This window comes from Myxine glutinosa, chromosome 4, assembly GCF_964187855.1.
Source record: "Myxine glutinosa chromosome 4, kmMyxGlut1.1, whole genome shotgun sequence".
Taxonomy (NCBI): Eukaryota; Metazoa; Chordata; class Myxini; order Myxiniformes; family Myxinidae; genus Myxine; species Myxine glutinosa.
Window position 1 is genome coordinate 121,620,108 of NC_136264.1, and position 16,821 is coordinate 121,636,928.

Here is a 16,821-nt window from a genome sequence, read left to right on the forward strand (position 1 = left end):
TTCCTGATTCAATCTATTGTCAATGAAATGAATGCACTCTGATTGCAACACAGACTCTATAGTGTCACTTTCGACAGTCTCCAGGGAAATGTACAGTCGCTCCAGTTCTGCCACTTGTTCTTGAAACCCAGGGTCAACTTCCACAATCTTGCCAACAACTTGACGTGTAAGACACTGATCCACAAGCAAATGGCCACGAAAAGCACGTTGCACCGCCTTCCCACTCAGCTTGTGCACAACAGCATTTTGACCATACACTGTTTCCAGGATCTCTTTCAGTCCACTTCCATCCATCAAACTTCCAATGGCACCCAACAAATTCATTAATGTGTGGAAGCTCCCAAGCAGTAGCACTGCATTATGGATTGGGTTATCAGCAGGAAGAGCATTCACTATCTCAGAGGCCTTCCAAAACAGCGGTTGGTCAAATGTGATGATTGCTGGCATGTTGTGTTTTGATGCAAGTTTGCTCAGGTAATCAAGAGTTGACAAGATGCAGGTTTTGTCACCTGGGTTCATATCAATCATTGGGAGAAACTGTATTGAGGCTTTCCCTGGGTGATCACACTCCTCATGCAGAAAGTGCATCATGCCTTGCCAATTTGGTGCACTCTTTTCGAAGCAAAATGACATCTCCCATAATATGTCAATTGGGCGATCACAAATTGATAACAAAGGGAGGGGCTGAAATTTGAGGTTGCGGTTGACGTGCTCTGCATAGCGGTAATCTATTATATTGATCTTCGTCAGTTCGACGAGCTTCCTGTCAGACATTTTCTTTCTAGATATGATGTGGCTAGATTGACGCCCTGGTGTAATAGCTGCTATCATGCCCATCCCATGAAAGGTACCCTTTCCATCCAACGTTATGATGTTGTGGTCCACATTGTCTCCAGCAAATAACAAGGATGTATCAAGAATGTCGGTGTCACCTCCAAACACATCCGGAGCAAGAGAAGAGGCTGCATTTACTTCAAACCGTTGCACTTCGGAGTAAGATGAGGAAAAGCCAAAGGTTGATAGACTATCTATCAAGAAACGAGACCTATACAAGTGATGCATTTGCACTGCAAGACCAAGCTGCAATGGTGCAATTACAGCCCTTGGACGCACTGCTTGGATGACTGCTTGTCCAATACCAGCAACCTCCCTAGATGTATCTTTCCCGACCAAAAGATGCTGCAGCAAGAATCGCAGGCTAGTTGGGACATACCCCAATGCAGCAGTAAGGCTTAGGTCTGCAGTAGTTGGGTATGTATCCCCATGTGGTGCAACTGTTGTTTTTATGTCACTTTTTATTAGTTTTGCAGCAGTCTGAAGAATTGCACGTTTTTGTGCTTCTTCATCATCTTCTCGTGGTGCATTGTAGTGGTCACGGAGGATCTGGGACATTTTTTCTCTGAATGTCACAATGTCTTTTAAGCCTCTACCCTCTGCCATGAATATAGATTCACCATATCGTTTTTTAAGCTGTTCCTTCATGTATTGGTTCCCATATGCATTGGATTCACTATCGCCCAGGTATTGTTCCATTCTGGCCACGAGGTCTGTAATTGTTAACTGTTCCTCATCATTGTCTTCAAGAAAAGAGCACACCTTATCGAAAGCCTCATTCTGGTCACTGTCCTTAGGCCTTCCCATTTTTCGTCTCTTGTTTGACTCAGTCGGCTTGAACCGTTGTGGAATGTCTCGCATTGTGCGGAAATTAATGTTGCAGGACTTGTGGTACACACAGTCAGCTGCATGGAGATCACCCTCAAAATATTCAATGCGGCCTTGAACAGCAAGGGCCCATTCATCGCTCCTTGTTTTGCAATGAACTGATATAGTTTTAACAAATGCGTCAGTCTTCACGTAGCCAAAACTGGCTGTTTCTGCATGGCCTCGCTTTGGGCCCTCTTCCTTAACTTCAGTGCCGCAGAAAAGGCAATGTGTTTTACTGTCATATGGTCCCAGGGAAATGCGAGCACTCCTCTTGACTGATGGACCTGATTCCGCATGATCCTTCTTGGTTAAAGCAATGTCCTTTTTGTTTATGTGATTCACTCGGCATGATTTGTGAACACTGGTACCAGCTAGAATTCTGATGTCAACACCCCTTTCGGCACTTGCACGGTTGATGCCTTCTGCTCCTTTCTCACGAACTGATACTGTTTCCTCACAGTCCAATCCCCTTTGGCATAAAGGGCAGGTCTCTTTACCATATAAAGAGTTCATTTTCTATCTCTGAAAATACAAAAATGAGATCTTTTAGAAGCATGCAGTCAATTTACATTGGCCATATACATTGAATGCCATCAGAGCATTCTCCGCCCCTGAAACTGAGATATTTATGTAAGATATATATTAGGAGGAAACATACTATGGAATAATCTGCATAGTGGTCATCCCATTGCTTTCTGCATCTGAAATGAATTATATACAAGGGCTCTGTTGCTTAGTCACAAGGTGCACCAGGAAAAGATATGTATAGTCCAGAAGAAAAACATACTGATAGAACCCCCCCCCCCCCCCCTTCCCCCAATCAACTGGTCCCATTCCTATTAAATAAATATGCATCCCCACAACTCTAGAACCTGGAAAATAAATACCATCATACACTACAGTTGTAGGAGTACAAAATACATGTAGAATATATGGGGCAATTGTATGCATAGGCCTACCTGTCTTTTTGCTACTGCCTTGGCCTTGGTTGTATTGTACTGTATCTCCTTGGTTGTATTGTATTGTATCTCCAATGTTTACCATACAACGTTGTCCAATTGAGTCCTAATTAGGTGTAATTAACTCATTCATGTGGAGTTGTTACTCAGTCAAGCTGCACAACTACCAGTGAGGAATTAGGTCATTAGCCTACATGCTGGGAGGTCATATTGTTAAAGACATGTGTCAGGTAGCAGATGTAAACATTGTTAAAGACACGAAACAAGTGTTATAAAATGTTGCCTTTGCAGCTGGTCTCAGTGGAACAAATTAATTTATATAAACAAAAAGAAACAAAAATAAAAAACCAAAGACGTTTTCGACGTAGTGAATCGTGCATGGTTTTGTGACATTTTTATCATGTCAAAAATTTTTACTTTCCCATGGTCCATTTATGTCCAACTTTTGATATGTTCCTAAGTAAGTCTTAAAATATAAGGAAATGCAATAAAACTAAAATTTGCAATTTTTTTGGGGTACGGCTGTTCTGGTTGTATATTGACCCGTCTAAATGCATGGCAGACAGAAATCGTCAACGATAACCTGAAAAGCTTTTAGTAAGTCTGGACCATAATGTTGCATGGCTGTGAGAGCTGGGCTTGGTAGACATAAATCAGATGAGCAGATGATAGTGATGTTTGAAAGTTATGATGGAGAATGCTAAACGTTCCATAGTGGGGAAGATAACAAATGAGTGGGTTAAAGACAAAGCTGATGTTACGAATGAAGAAGGATTGCTGCAGTATGTTAACTGATGCAACCTGAAGAAGTATGGTCATTAAGTGAGACAAAGCACTGATGTGGATAATCAGCGGTACACTGAAATCAACACCCGTGCAGTGGCTCCCAGTCCTGTCTAACATCCCACCCCCTGATGTGCGCCGGAAAGCAAGAATGCCGAGAGAGTTTGACTGCATCAAAGCCAACCCAGGGCTACCAATCAATGAAGACCTGCAGAATCTTCCAAATATGCGACTCAAGTCACGCAAACCATTCTGGGGCTCTGCAAATGTTTTGAGTGGTGCGGGGTTTAACACAAAGGACAAGCGGCGCAATCTCTGGACAGACAGCAACATTGCTAACAAAGAACTGGTCAGTGATCCAACAGAAAAGCCTCCAGGTTTTGACCTCCCCCGGAAACAGTGGTCTGCGCTCAACAGAATCGTACTCTCCATGCAAGGATATCGCACCACCTCCACAAATGGAATTTCAAAGACAGCCCAGCATGTGACTGTGGTCGCCCAGATCAGACTATTCATGACACTTTGAATGAGTATCACTTATGGAATTTCAATGACGGATTTCGGGCAATTCACCTAACAACAGACCTCCCCACCAGTTTCACCTCCCCACCAGTGCTGTGACTTGGCTGCCCAACTTAGACTTAGATCTGTGAGCTGTAATTTGTCATCCACACGAAAAAGAAAGATTAAGTGAGACAAGAGAATGAGCAACTTTTGGTGGGTATTGTAGAAAACCTTACTGATAGGAAAAGAAAAACAAGGAAAGGAGGAAGGAAAAAAACTATGGAGTGTAAATATCAGTGAATGGACATACATTATGTGACGACAATGGTGAGGCAAAACAAATGGCGATATGTCATGTTTGGTGGTAAGGTGCCATGTCTCAAGCAGTTACCCTCTCCTGCACAATGGTCCTGTGAAGAGGTTTCCTTGTTTCAGAACTACGCGAAGGTTTTGTCAGTTTTTCCAGATGTTATATCTGGTTACTTTTTCCCTGTAGCCCTTCACATTTAGTGACTCTCAGCCTTGTTCATGGTGAATCTCAATTTTAAAAAAAAAGATAATACGTGACTTTTAAAATGACGCAATCCATCCCAGAATCCTCGGCGCACATGTGCAAGAACTCCTGGCAAAAAAGTCCAACGGTGTGGCCAAACGTATATCTTGCGTGGCACATAAGGAGTGCGACATAAAAGGGTTCACAGAGCTTTTGAAAAAAGCCAAAAATACTTGGAAACGTACCTGCGAGAAAGGGGTGTGCCTCTGCACAATGAAAGTCTTAGAGAACTTTCTGATAAACTCGTCCAAACAATTTGAAATCTTTCAGCCTGTACTGCAAAACCTCCCGACCATGTGGGCCATGGCAAGGCCTGTTGACGGGCTGTGGACCCGACTTCCCCAATAATCCATGCCACTGACTGGACTTTGAACCTTGCGGGATTACCACATGTGTGTATTTAATGTAGTCAGCAATCGGAAAGCCGATGCCATCATTACCAACATGCAGGTAGACCTCCGAGAGGGAGACACCACATCTGGTTTAGTTGCTTCGTAACACCAATGGGAAGGTCATATCTGGGGCTTGTCAATGCACAGGGTGAGTTTAAAATGATGACGCCATTTAATAAAACCACGGTTAATGAAACCAATTACTTTTTAGGACCACTCAGACTCGGACCGGAATTATCCCTATGGTTTCTGTGTTAGGAAACATCGGTTCATAAAACCAATTCATCGGTTAATAAGACCACTTGTTTTGTTTTGAAAAGGAACGAAAAAAGGGAAAATCCAGTTTTTCGTTTCTTTTTGCTTTCTCAGTCAACATTGTATTGTGGATTTGAGTGGCTCTAACTTTTTTCATACAGTTTTCGTTTCTTATTTGCTTTCTCGGATTTTGTTTTGTGGTCATCTGATAGCTTCTAAACAGAAAAAAAAAACTAACCTCGATGCGACGAAAAAGGTTGAATTGCTTTATAGATTCCAAGGTCTAGGATCATGTAGCTAACGTGAAGCTGCTGAAACTTTGGGAATTTCACGAATCCTTCTGATGAATATGGTCAAGCAGAAAAAGCAAGTTAGGGGCGAGGTGCAAATGGGCGGACCAAGCAGGAAAATAAACCGTTAGGGCAAAGACGAAGGAGTTGAAGCAGGCCTTCTGCGATGGTTTGAGCACATGAGATCGCAGCATGCTCCTATCAACGAAATGGCTGCAATGGGATTTTTTTTTTTTAATACAAGATCGAGACTCGTGTAAGAGCTAACATTAATGACAAAAAAAACATAAATGGACACATAAAAACATATAATAAAGTGAGCGGGAGACAAGATGGGGAGAGAGAGGGAAGCACACAAGTCAACAGTGGAGAACAGGGACATCGGGAGATCTGTTGGAGGGAGAGGGCTTGGTTGGGGAGGGCATTGGAAAGGGGGGGGGAGGGGTGTAAAACAAATGGACACAGCTATGACTTCCAGGAAAGAAGTCGGCATTCAAAAAAAGTGGATCTGGGGTGAATTAACTGGGGTAAAAAGGATCAAGGTTTTGTATGGGGGAAGATAAGAGATGGCGGTGAACAGCTGTTTTAAAGACCTGGAGGACTGAAGTGGGACTGAAGAGAGTGAGGGAGTTTTTTTTCCAGAGGCAGGAGAAAAGAGGAATGAAAGAGTGAAGGTGAGCAGAGAGTCTTGATTTTGGCAGTTTCACCATAAGAGGGTTGCTGGCAGATCCTGAGCGACCTGAAGGAATATTTGGGGGACAGAGCACAGACAGAGCTGCGGGAGCTAGGCCGGAGAATCCCGCATTTCAGCAATGAATATCAATGCTCCTGGAATTGTTGCAGAAGAGTTCCAGGCTTGGGATGCCCTTGACGACAAAATTCCGGTTACGCTTGAAGACGACCTAGAGGAAGATGAAGCAGTCTTGGAAGGAATTGTGTCAGAAATTAACGATATTAACGCATCGGATCAGGATTCTGATGATGAACCCACTGACGATAATGAAGTCGAAGGCACAAGGCACTCCTTTAAATGCTGAAATGCGGGATCGTCTTCACCATATGCAAATCGGTCTTGCGAACGGTGGATTTGACAGCATAGAAGGTTTTGAAAATTTTCAAGGTGACGCCAGGGATCTTTTGAGGGCACAGCACATGGTTCAGACAGACATTTGGTGGTTCATTAATAATTAGGTCATCTGTATTGTACAATATATGTTTGGTTTGTAATGTGCCGAAATACCAAAAATATGACAAAAAATAAGTTTTTGAACTACATATGCACATAGTTAACCAAATAAGTGCATGAGCTTCTCTGCATTGCCTAATCTGAAGGCCACCAGTTTATAAAACCATTGGTTAATAGGACCAGATAGCCCCGGTCTCAAGGTGGTTTTATTAAGTGGCGTTTACTGTATTTACTGTTAATCATTTTGGGAGGGGGCAGGAGTGGAAGCTCTATGGCCTGCGAGGGCTGTTATATAAACCACCTTTAGAGGCCATTTTTGCGAGGGCTGTTATAAATATATATTTTTTGTTTGGTTCCGGGGCCACAAGATAAACTAGAAGGGTACTTGGTAGAGCACATACCTCCACCAGGCTGATCAGTTTGTTTTGCATCCCACTGATAGAGGCCGGATCGGGATTCGGACCCGAACCAAAATCTAATCGGCTTGCTCTTGTCACCTGACCAACTCGCCCACCAAGTTTAGTCGTAACTCGTCCACAACTTTTAAAAATATCATGTTATATGTTGGTTTTAGCCCGATCTCTCAATGGTGAAGAATCACTTAGAAATTAAATAAATCTCGTATCCAAATCCATATTCAGATTTTCACCAAAATCGAATCGATTAGTCCTTGTCACACACCCAACCTCTCCACCATGTTTCATCAAAATCGGTCCATAACTTTTTGGGATATCCTGCTATATATATATATCCCTATCAATCAATGGTGAAAAATAACTATAAAAATTCTCTGGTCTGGATCCGGATTCGAATCTTCACCAAAATTGAATCAATTCATCCGCGTTGCATACGTAACCTCTCTGCCAAATTTCTAGTCAGGTTCACTATGTTTTTTCGTTCAAAATCATGGTAGATTAGCAAACCTATACATTTTTGGAAACGTTATTACATGGAAAATCTGAAAATCAATGTTTACATTTGCCAATTCCGACCAATTCGATTCGACCAATTCGACCAATTCCATTCGACCAATTCGACCATTCGACCAATCGCTTCGATCGACCATTCGACCAATTCGATCGATTCGATTCGATTCATCGAATTCGATTCGATCGACCATTCGACCAATTCGATTTGCCAATCAATTTGACCGACCTTTGCTTGTGTGGAACGGACTGTGAAAACGATGCGGACTATATTGTCGGATACGACACACAGGACAGTGATGACGAACTCTAAATGGCATATTCTGTAATCGTGTATGTTTGATGCCATTGACTGCCTGTGTATATTTTGTCATTGACTGCCTGTGTAGATGTGAAGTTATACTGACTGCATGTGTATATATGATTTTGCTGACTGCCTGTGTATGTTTGGTGATATGAATTATTGTGACACATTTTGATGTTATTAACTGCCTGTACAAAATGATAACATGTATTTGATTATGCAACTTATCGCGAATATAAAGACAGTATTTTGCAATTCAAAACCTTTGATTCGTGTCTTACCATTATCCCCATAGCACTAATTTGATACTTTCATTGGATTCCTTGTCCCTGAAAATATAGGTTTAGTATATTTTAAAAAGTTTTTAGGGTAATTAGAGGCAGAAATAGACCAAATATGTATTTTACAGTGGCCATTTTGAAAATCCAAAATGGCCGCCATACAGGTATCTCTCCAAATGTAAACATTGATTTTTAGTTTCCTTATGCTATAACCTTTCCAAAAATGTATCGGTTTGCTAATCTACCATGATTTTGAACGACATATAATTTATTGACATAGTGAACCTGACTGTTTATTCGTCCAAATCCGTCCACAACCTTTTGAGATACCCTGATATATATATATATATATATTTTTTTTTTTTTTTTTTTTTTTTTTTTTAATATATATATAGATATATATATATATATATATATATATATATATATATATATATATATATATATATATATATATATATATATATATTGTAACGGATTTGAGAATCCTGTATAATTGTTGTAAATATCACCCTCTGTAAATGTAGTGAATCTGTGTAAATACCCCCATAATGGTAAAGGTCAAAGGTCGACCCCATTAGTTAATTCATCGCATACACCTAGCCAATCTTAGAGCCTCTAAATAGTTATTCCCTTATTATGTGTTCCAGTTTATGACTCTGTTGCCCAGTAATTGACACTCCATTGCACCGAATCAAATAAGGATACCTCCCCTTCAATAATTACATTTCCCAACCAAACTCTCCCTCTCTGGGTAACGAAGCTTAACAAGCGTGGGGTGCGCGCCCCCTCAACTGGCCTGGCTTTGAAAGCGGCGTTCGCTGCTAGGATGGATATGTGCTCCGTGCTCTGTTTGGACAGGAGGGGCGGGGCTGTTCGGCCCCATGACCAAATAAGGAGACAAGCCCGTGGCTCACCACGAGGGGCGTGCTGTTCGACTCCATGCCCAAATAAGGTAGCACGACCGTGGCATTGCCATATAAGGCAACGAAACAGAGCACGGGGGGGGGGGGGGGTACCCAAAGAGGAGGGCATGTCACGCCCGCGTTTGAGGGATGATATATGTGCGCGACGATCGCGCAAGAGAGAAGGAGAGGACCGGAGCAGATGACAAGAGCCCGAGGCGTGTCAACGAAAGAACGAGCCCTGCCGCGTGGAACGACCAATATATGTGTGCTGCCGCTGCCCTGCTCGCTCCCAGCCCGGAAAGGACCTGCTTGCTGTGCGCCCTGCTCAACCTTCCAGGCTTGTGGTTCTACCTTCCTCTCCCTCCAGCCAATCCACTCTGCAATTCCCCATTCGTGTACGTGAGTTTGTTCTGTGTGTCTTGTCCCTGGGGTTAAGTAAGACTGTATAGTATAAGCTAGTATTTGCACTGTGTCCTTCTGAATCCTCCATTTCCTTGTATATTACTTTGATTTCTTTTCTTCCTTTAGTTGTGTGTAAATAATAATAAATCCCTGTTCTTCCTACCTTGTCTTCTTCTTCACGTTCGGTCGCTTTAGAGGTTTCCAAATTGAGTATACGTGGCGCGATTCGGCCAACGAATATGAATCGGGTTTAGCCCCTTTGATAAATGGCTCACGCCGCAGTTCGCTTCGCTCGGCGCAACCAATCTATTACGCTGCGGCCGTGAGCGGGGGGGTGTTTCCTTGCGTACCGGGAGGCGCTGGTATTTAGGTCATAGGACGGTTGGGCCTAATACCCTACCCAGCGCTGACCGGGCGTGACGTCATACCCTTGAGACCACGTCGGTCAGTCATAGACGAGGGGATTAATCCCCCCTCGATAAGGGGGAAAGAGGCCGACGTTGGGTTCCGTAACAATATATATATATATATATATATATATATACACAGACTTGGCATTTAATATGGAATATTTTTTTGTGGGGGTGAACTTACTTTTCCAAGATGCCTTAGAACCAAAAGTTCATTGGAATTATGTTGAAATTATTCTAGATTTTGTTAATGTGACCTTTAAAAGAAACAAAAACCACATTTGACATTTCGAAACAAATAAATTGATCCTTGAAAGTGATGTAAACTGATATCGAACTCAATTCACGGACAGTACTGTGTTAAACTTCTGTACGTTTTCCAGAAGTATCTCTTTATTTTGCACATTAGGCAAAAAAATTTTTTAACAAAAACAAAAGTTAAATTACGACTGGGATTACGGACAGTAAAATTACAGTTCAGTACTTCGTGTAACCCCCACGAGCATTCAGGAGAGCACGTACACGTCGAGGCATGCTGTTCACGAGATCTGCCAAGTTTTGGACAAGAATCGCTTGCCATGCAGTGACAATAGTCTGCTGCAATTCACGCACAGAGGTCGGCTGCTAGTCCAAGTTGTCGATTTGACGCAATAATTCTGCCCACAAGTTCTCTATCGGATTCATATCCGGGGACATGGCAGGCCACTCCATATGCTCTTCACCATGGTCAGCAAGAAAGTGTTGGATCATGCGAGCACGATGAGGCCGTGCATTGTCATCTTGGAAGACAAAGTTTCCTCAAAAGGCTGCACGAGCAAATGGAAGCAATGTTTCTTCCAGAATGGCCCTGTACTTGAACTGGTTCAGGTTTCCATTCAGAACAACCAGGTCAGTTTTGCCCCCCGCATGAAAAGCAGCCCAAACGGTCACCCCACGACCTCCAGCTTGGACTCTAGGCACTATACAATCTTTGTTGTAGGCTTCATGCACTTGTCTGCGCACTCGGACATGACCATCTTGACGATAGACCAGAAATCTAGACTCGTCACTGAAAGTCACGTGATTCCATTGTCCTGGCTGCCATTGACGGTGCTCTCTGGCCCACTGCAATCGGCGCTGGCGGTGTTGTCTGGTCAGGCGTGGCTTTCTCAGGGGACGCCTGGCACGATAGCCTGCTTGAACCAGTCGTTGGTTGACTAGCCTTCTGGATACAGGCACATTTGTCAGTTGCTGCCACTCAGCCCTAAGCCGATTAGCTGACTTGGTACGGCCATTGCGGACCAACCGGTGCAGCTGGCGATCATCCCTCCTTGTGGTTCTGCGGGGACATCCTGGCCTCGGTATTGGAGTAGGGACACCCCTCTGAGCATTTCGTTTGACACCTGACCTTGAGTGATGCCATACTGCCGAGCAATAGCACGCTGTTCGTAAAGCCACCACACCATGACAAACAGCATTGTCGAGTTGACGGACCATCTCCAGAGGAAGCGGCAATAACTTTTGGAGACGTGCAGCAGTTGTTTTCCACTAATACAGAACGCAACAGCCCTTGTATACCCGACTGTGAAGCCAATCATCAAATGCACCTGTCCGTACATTTTGCCACGCCACCTGTGATATAATCCTGTTGTTGACTTCTTGCTGCGACAGACAATCAGTGACATGGTTCTTTTAACAAATAAATCACCAAAGTGTAAAAGAAACTCACCAGATTGATATACTGAATTAAGAAAGTAAACCCAAGTCAAGAAAAAATATATATTCCATATTAAATGCCAAGTCTGTATATATATATCGCTTTTGGTCATATCTCCCAATGATGAAGAATCACTTAAAAAAATTATACTAGCTGGATCCGAATCCGGATCTTCACCAAAATATAATAATTTCGTCCTTGTCACATACACTACATCTCTGCCAAATTTCGTCCGAATCCGTCCACAACTTTTTGAGATATCTTGTTGACAGACAAACAAACAGACAGACAGGGGTGAACACATAACCTCCATCCACCTTGGGTGGTGGAGGTAATAATATTAGATTTTTTTATTTATTGGTAAAAGGAGAAATGTTTGTCCATGTGCGTGTTATGTGCGTTATTAAATATCCTCTGCCTCTGATAGCTTGTCTTGACAGGAAATAGTATGAACTCGACACCTCCCATCCATAGATATTTCTCATAGTCCGTTTGCATTCAAGAACAGAACGATTATGGTTAACAATTTAGAAATTTCCACTCTCTCGTCTAAATGCTGAAACTTAGGTTAATTGGCAGGTTAAAAGTGCCCAGCAAGCAAAACTGAGTCACTTTAAACACACACACACACACACACACACACAAACACACACACACACACACACACACACACACACACACACACACACACACACACACACACACACACACACACACACACACACACGCACGCACACGCACACACGCAAACGGCCTCACTTAGCATCAATACGTCATTTCAAAAGTCACGTACAGTCACGTGAAAAAGTAAGTACACCCCATGTAAAGTTTTGACTTTTTCAACATATCTCAACATACAGCTATTTCATCTTCATTTCAACAATATTGAAAGATAAAGGTGATATAATATAACAAATATATAACAAAAAGCTGAATGCCTCAACTCTGTGTTTGCCTCTAAATCTTGTGTCCCAAACCCATCCCTCTCTGTACCCACCGTACCCAGTCGTACCCAGCTGCTCCTGGACTCTGTGTCCTTTCCTCCTGACAAGGTGGAAAAGTTTCTGTCAACCCTCGACTCTGATTCTGCAACTGGTCCTGACGGCATCAGCCCACGGGTCCTAAAATCATGTTCTTCTGCTCTTTCACTCCCTCTTTCTGTTCTCTTCACCCTCTCTTTTGCTCAAGGTCATCTGCCATCTGCTTGGAAATCAGCCAACATCACCGCTTTGCACAAAAAAGGTGCAAAAACAGATCCCAGCAACTACAGACCAATCAGCCTTCTCCCAATTATCAGCAAAGTCATGGAATCCATCATTGCTTCAGATATTAAATCTTTCCTCTTCTCCAATGGCTTGATCTCTGATCATCAATTTGGTTTCAGACCTGGTCACTCTACTCTGGACATGCTGCTTCTGCTTTCTCAACAATGGATGGAGGTCCTCAACGCCAAACAGGAAATTAGAGCCGTCTCCCTTGACATTTCACGTGCCTTCGATACGGTCTGGCACCCTGCTCTGCTCTCCAAACTCTCCTCCTTTGGTATCCATGGAAATCTCCACGCATGGCTGGCGGACTTCCTCTCTGGTCGTAGTCAACGTGTGGCCCTGAATGGGTTTCTCTCATCTCCTCTTCCTGTTCAGGCTGGAGTTCCCCAAGGTAGTGTTCTGGGCCCTGTGCTTTTTCTGGTCTTCATCAATGATCTCTCTGACTCTCTTGAAAATCCTCTCTATCTCTTTGCTGACGACTCTACTCTCTGTCGCTCCATTCCTCATCCCTCAGATCGGCAGTCTGCAGCCTCCTCACTCTCTGCAGACCTGGACAAAATCACAGACTGGTCAAACAAGTGGAACATCTCTTTCAATCCTGACAAATCTCACACTCTTACAATGTCTCTCCGAAAGGACCGACTGGACAACCCTCCCATCTACTTTCTCAACAATCCTCTCCAAGAAGTTCTGTCGCTCAAGCTTTTGGGTCTCACTATCTGCCATGATCTTTCTTGGGAAAACCACATTTCCAAGCTGGCCTCCAAAGCCAGTCGCCGACTGGGCATCCTCCGTCGTGCGAAGTCCTTCCTTGGCACACCTGAGCTCCTCACCACATACAAGGCTTTCATCCGCAGCTCAATGGAATACTGTTCCCCCCTCTGGGCTGGTGCTCCTGCCTCACACCTTGCTCAGCTTCACGCTGTTGAGGCCAAAGCTTTCAGAATCATTGGAATCTCCTGCGATGTAGTCAACGCCGAGGGCCTTTCACTCACTCACCGCAGGCAGGTTGGTGGTCTTTCTGTCTTCTACCGACTCCTCTCCGGCCTTGCTCCCCCAGCTCTCTCTGTGCTCTGTCCCCCCAATATTCCTTCAGGTCGCACAAGATCTGCCTGCAACCCTCTTATGGTTAAACTGCCAAAGTCTAGGCTCTCTGCTCACCTTCACTCTTTCATTCCCCTTTTCTCCCGCCTCTGGAACAAACTCCCCCACTCCCTTCAATCCCACTCCTCCCTCCAGGTCTTTAAAACAGCTGTTCACCACCATCTCTTATCGTCCCCCATCGAAAACCTTGATCTTTTCTACCCCCGGTAATTCACCCCAGAGTCCTTGCAGTGTTCATATGTTTTAATCCTCTCCCACCTCCCCCCAAGTCCTCCCGATGTCCCTGCTCTCAAATGTTGTGTTTGTGTCCTTCCCCCTCTTCCCCCTCTCTTTTGTGTCCTTCCCCCTCTCTCCCCATCTTGTCTGCCGCTCCCCTTGTTTTTTGTGTTTTGTGTGTCGGTTTGTCTTTTTGTGTGATTAATGTTAGCTCTTTCACGAGCCTCGATCTTGTATACAAAAAAAAATATATATATATATATATATATATATCATGAAACATTTACATTGTGTAGTCCATTGTATAATTTAAATCAACATAAATGCAAATTTCGCATGTGGAAAAAGTAAGTACACCCCTACATTTATCACGACTACAAATACCTAAAATTAGAATCAGGTGCACCAGCTCAGGTGCAAATGATTAGAACATCGTTAGAGAGGATCTTGGAGGAACCTGTCTTATTTAAACCTCAGACATTTAGTTTGGTTTGCTCTTTGTTGTTGAAGTGTGCGGCGTCACCATGCCTAGATCAAAAGAGCTCTCTGTGGCCTTCGGAAAGAAGGTTATAGATGCCTACGAGTCTGGGAAGGGATTAAAAAAGATCTCCAAACAATTTGAAATCAATCATTTGACTGTCCGGAAGATCATCTACAAGTGGAGAAGATTCCAAACAACTGCCAACTTGTTCAGGCCAGGCCGCCCCAGCAAGTTCAGCCCGAGAGCAGACCGCAAGATGCTGAAAGAACTCTCGAGGATCCCCAGAATGTCATCACGGGACCTACAGGTATCTCTTGCCACTGTTGATGTCAAAGTGCACGAGTCTACCATCAGAAAGAGGCTGCACAAATTTGATCTACATGGGAGGTGTGCCAGGATGAAACCTTTGCTGTCCAGAAAGAACATTAGGGCAAGACTAAAGTTTGCCAATGAACACAGAGGCAAAGACCAGCACTTCTGGAACAATGTGCTCTGGAAAGATGAGTCAAAGGTAGAGCTATTTGGCCACAGTACCAGAAGACATGTTTGGCGAAAACCAAAGACAGCATTTGACCACAATCCCAACTGTAAAGCATGGTGGTGGAAATATTATGGTTTGGGGCAGCTTTGCTGCATCAGGGCCTGGGCAGCTCACCATCATAGAATACACTATGAATTCTTCGTTGTACCAGAGGGTGCTTGAGGATAATGTGAGGCCATCTGTCGGAAAGTGGAAGCTCAACCGAAGGTGGACCTTGCAACATGACAATGACCCTAAACATACCAGTAAATCCACCAAGGAATGGCTGAAAAGAAAGAAATGGAGGGTTCTGGAATGGCCAAGTCAAAGCCCGGATCTAAATCCCATTGAGATGTTGTGGTGGGATTTGAAACGAGCTGTGCATGCAAGAAACCCCTCAAACATCGCACAGCTGAAACAATTCTGCATGGAGGAGTGGGCAAAAATTTCTCCCAGTCGATGTCATAGACTGGCAGACAGTTATAAGAAACGCCTACTTGAGGTTGTTTCTGCCAAAGGGGGCAATACCACCTGCGAGAGCCAAGGTACTTACTTTGGTACTCACCAAAGGTACTCACCCTATGTATAGGTACTTACTTTTTCCACATGCGAAATTTCCATTTATGTTTATTTAAATTATACAATGGACTACAAAATGTAAATGTTTCATGATATTTGTTATCTTATATCACCTTTATAAGTCCCTGGTGTTGGGATAGCGGCTAGGGTGCCAGCTTAGGATCCTAGGATCCTGGGTTTGAATCCCGGTCGATTGCTGAATTAACGCCAGGGGGGTTGACTCAGCCTGTCATCCTTCCGAGGTCGGCAAATTGAGAACCAGTTCACTGGTAATTCCCTGCTTGTCGTAAAAGGCGACAAAAAGGGTTGGCGGCAGGAAGGGCATCCGGCCGTAAAACATTGCTTCAAAAAGGGGACCAAAAAACAACAACCACGGGGAAAAATGGCCTCTAAAGGTGGTTTATATCACCTTTATCTATCAATATTGTTGAAATGAAGATCAAATAGCTGTGTGTTGAAATATGTTGAAAAAGTCAAAACTTTACATGGGGTGTACTTACTTTTTCACGTGACTGTATTAACTCATCGTGTACGTTTCCTTTTTCTTTTTTAATTCGATCTCTTGTTTGTTCTAATCCATGACAAAATACTGACACCCTCAAATCCTTTTGAGAGGTAACTGAAAAAAAAACATCCACCTGGCAAGAAGTTCTTGGGCCACAGAAACCCCATAATCATGGCTGATGATGTGCACCTTCTTGCCAACTATTTCCAGGTAGTCACACAGACTCTGCACAATGTCTGCCTGCTCCACAATGCTGTATTTATGGGCCTTCTACAAGGAAGTACATGAAACATGCCTGTCATGTGAAGCCTTTAGCTCTACAATTACACATGTAAATGCATAACATTCAAGAACGTTATTTTACTCCAAATATTTGATTTCGATTTTTACAAATTGAAGACCATAGAATTATAACCAGGCTAAGTCACATTTTATTTTATTTTTCCCGTTTTTCACGTTTTTCAAAATATTTTTCACGTTTTTCTCGAAATGACTAAAATGTGACTTAGCCTGGTTATAATTCTATGGTCTTCAATTGTTTTACAACCACATTGTAGCAGATCAGTTCAAATGGCAATTGGGATTTATTATTGTG

The 16,821-nt window shown here is 43.3% G+C and overlaps 1 protein-coding gene across 5 annotated transcripts in view; it reads right to left on the minus strand.

Moving 5' to 3' along the window:
• Positions 1 to 16,821, minus strand: part of MEST (mesoderm specific transcript) — an 87,367-nt gene that overhangs the window by 26,615 nt on the left and 43,931 nt on the right. For 4 of the 5 annotated variants that reach the window (XM_068113285.2, XM_068113283.2, XM_078776350.1 and 1 more), the window contains one exon: positions 16,360 to 16,496. In XM_068113285.2, coding sequence (XP_067969386.2) covers positions 16,360 to 16,496 — 137 coding nt within the window. The remainder of the gene's footprint in view (positions 1 to 16,359; positions 16,497 to 16,821) is intronic. The other variant, XM_068113284.2, reaches the window with a different exon arrangement.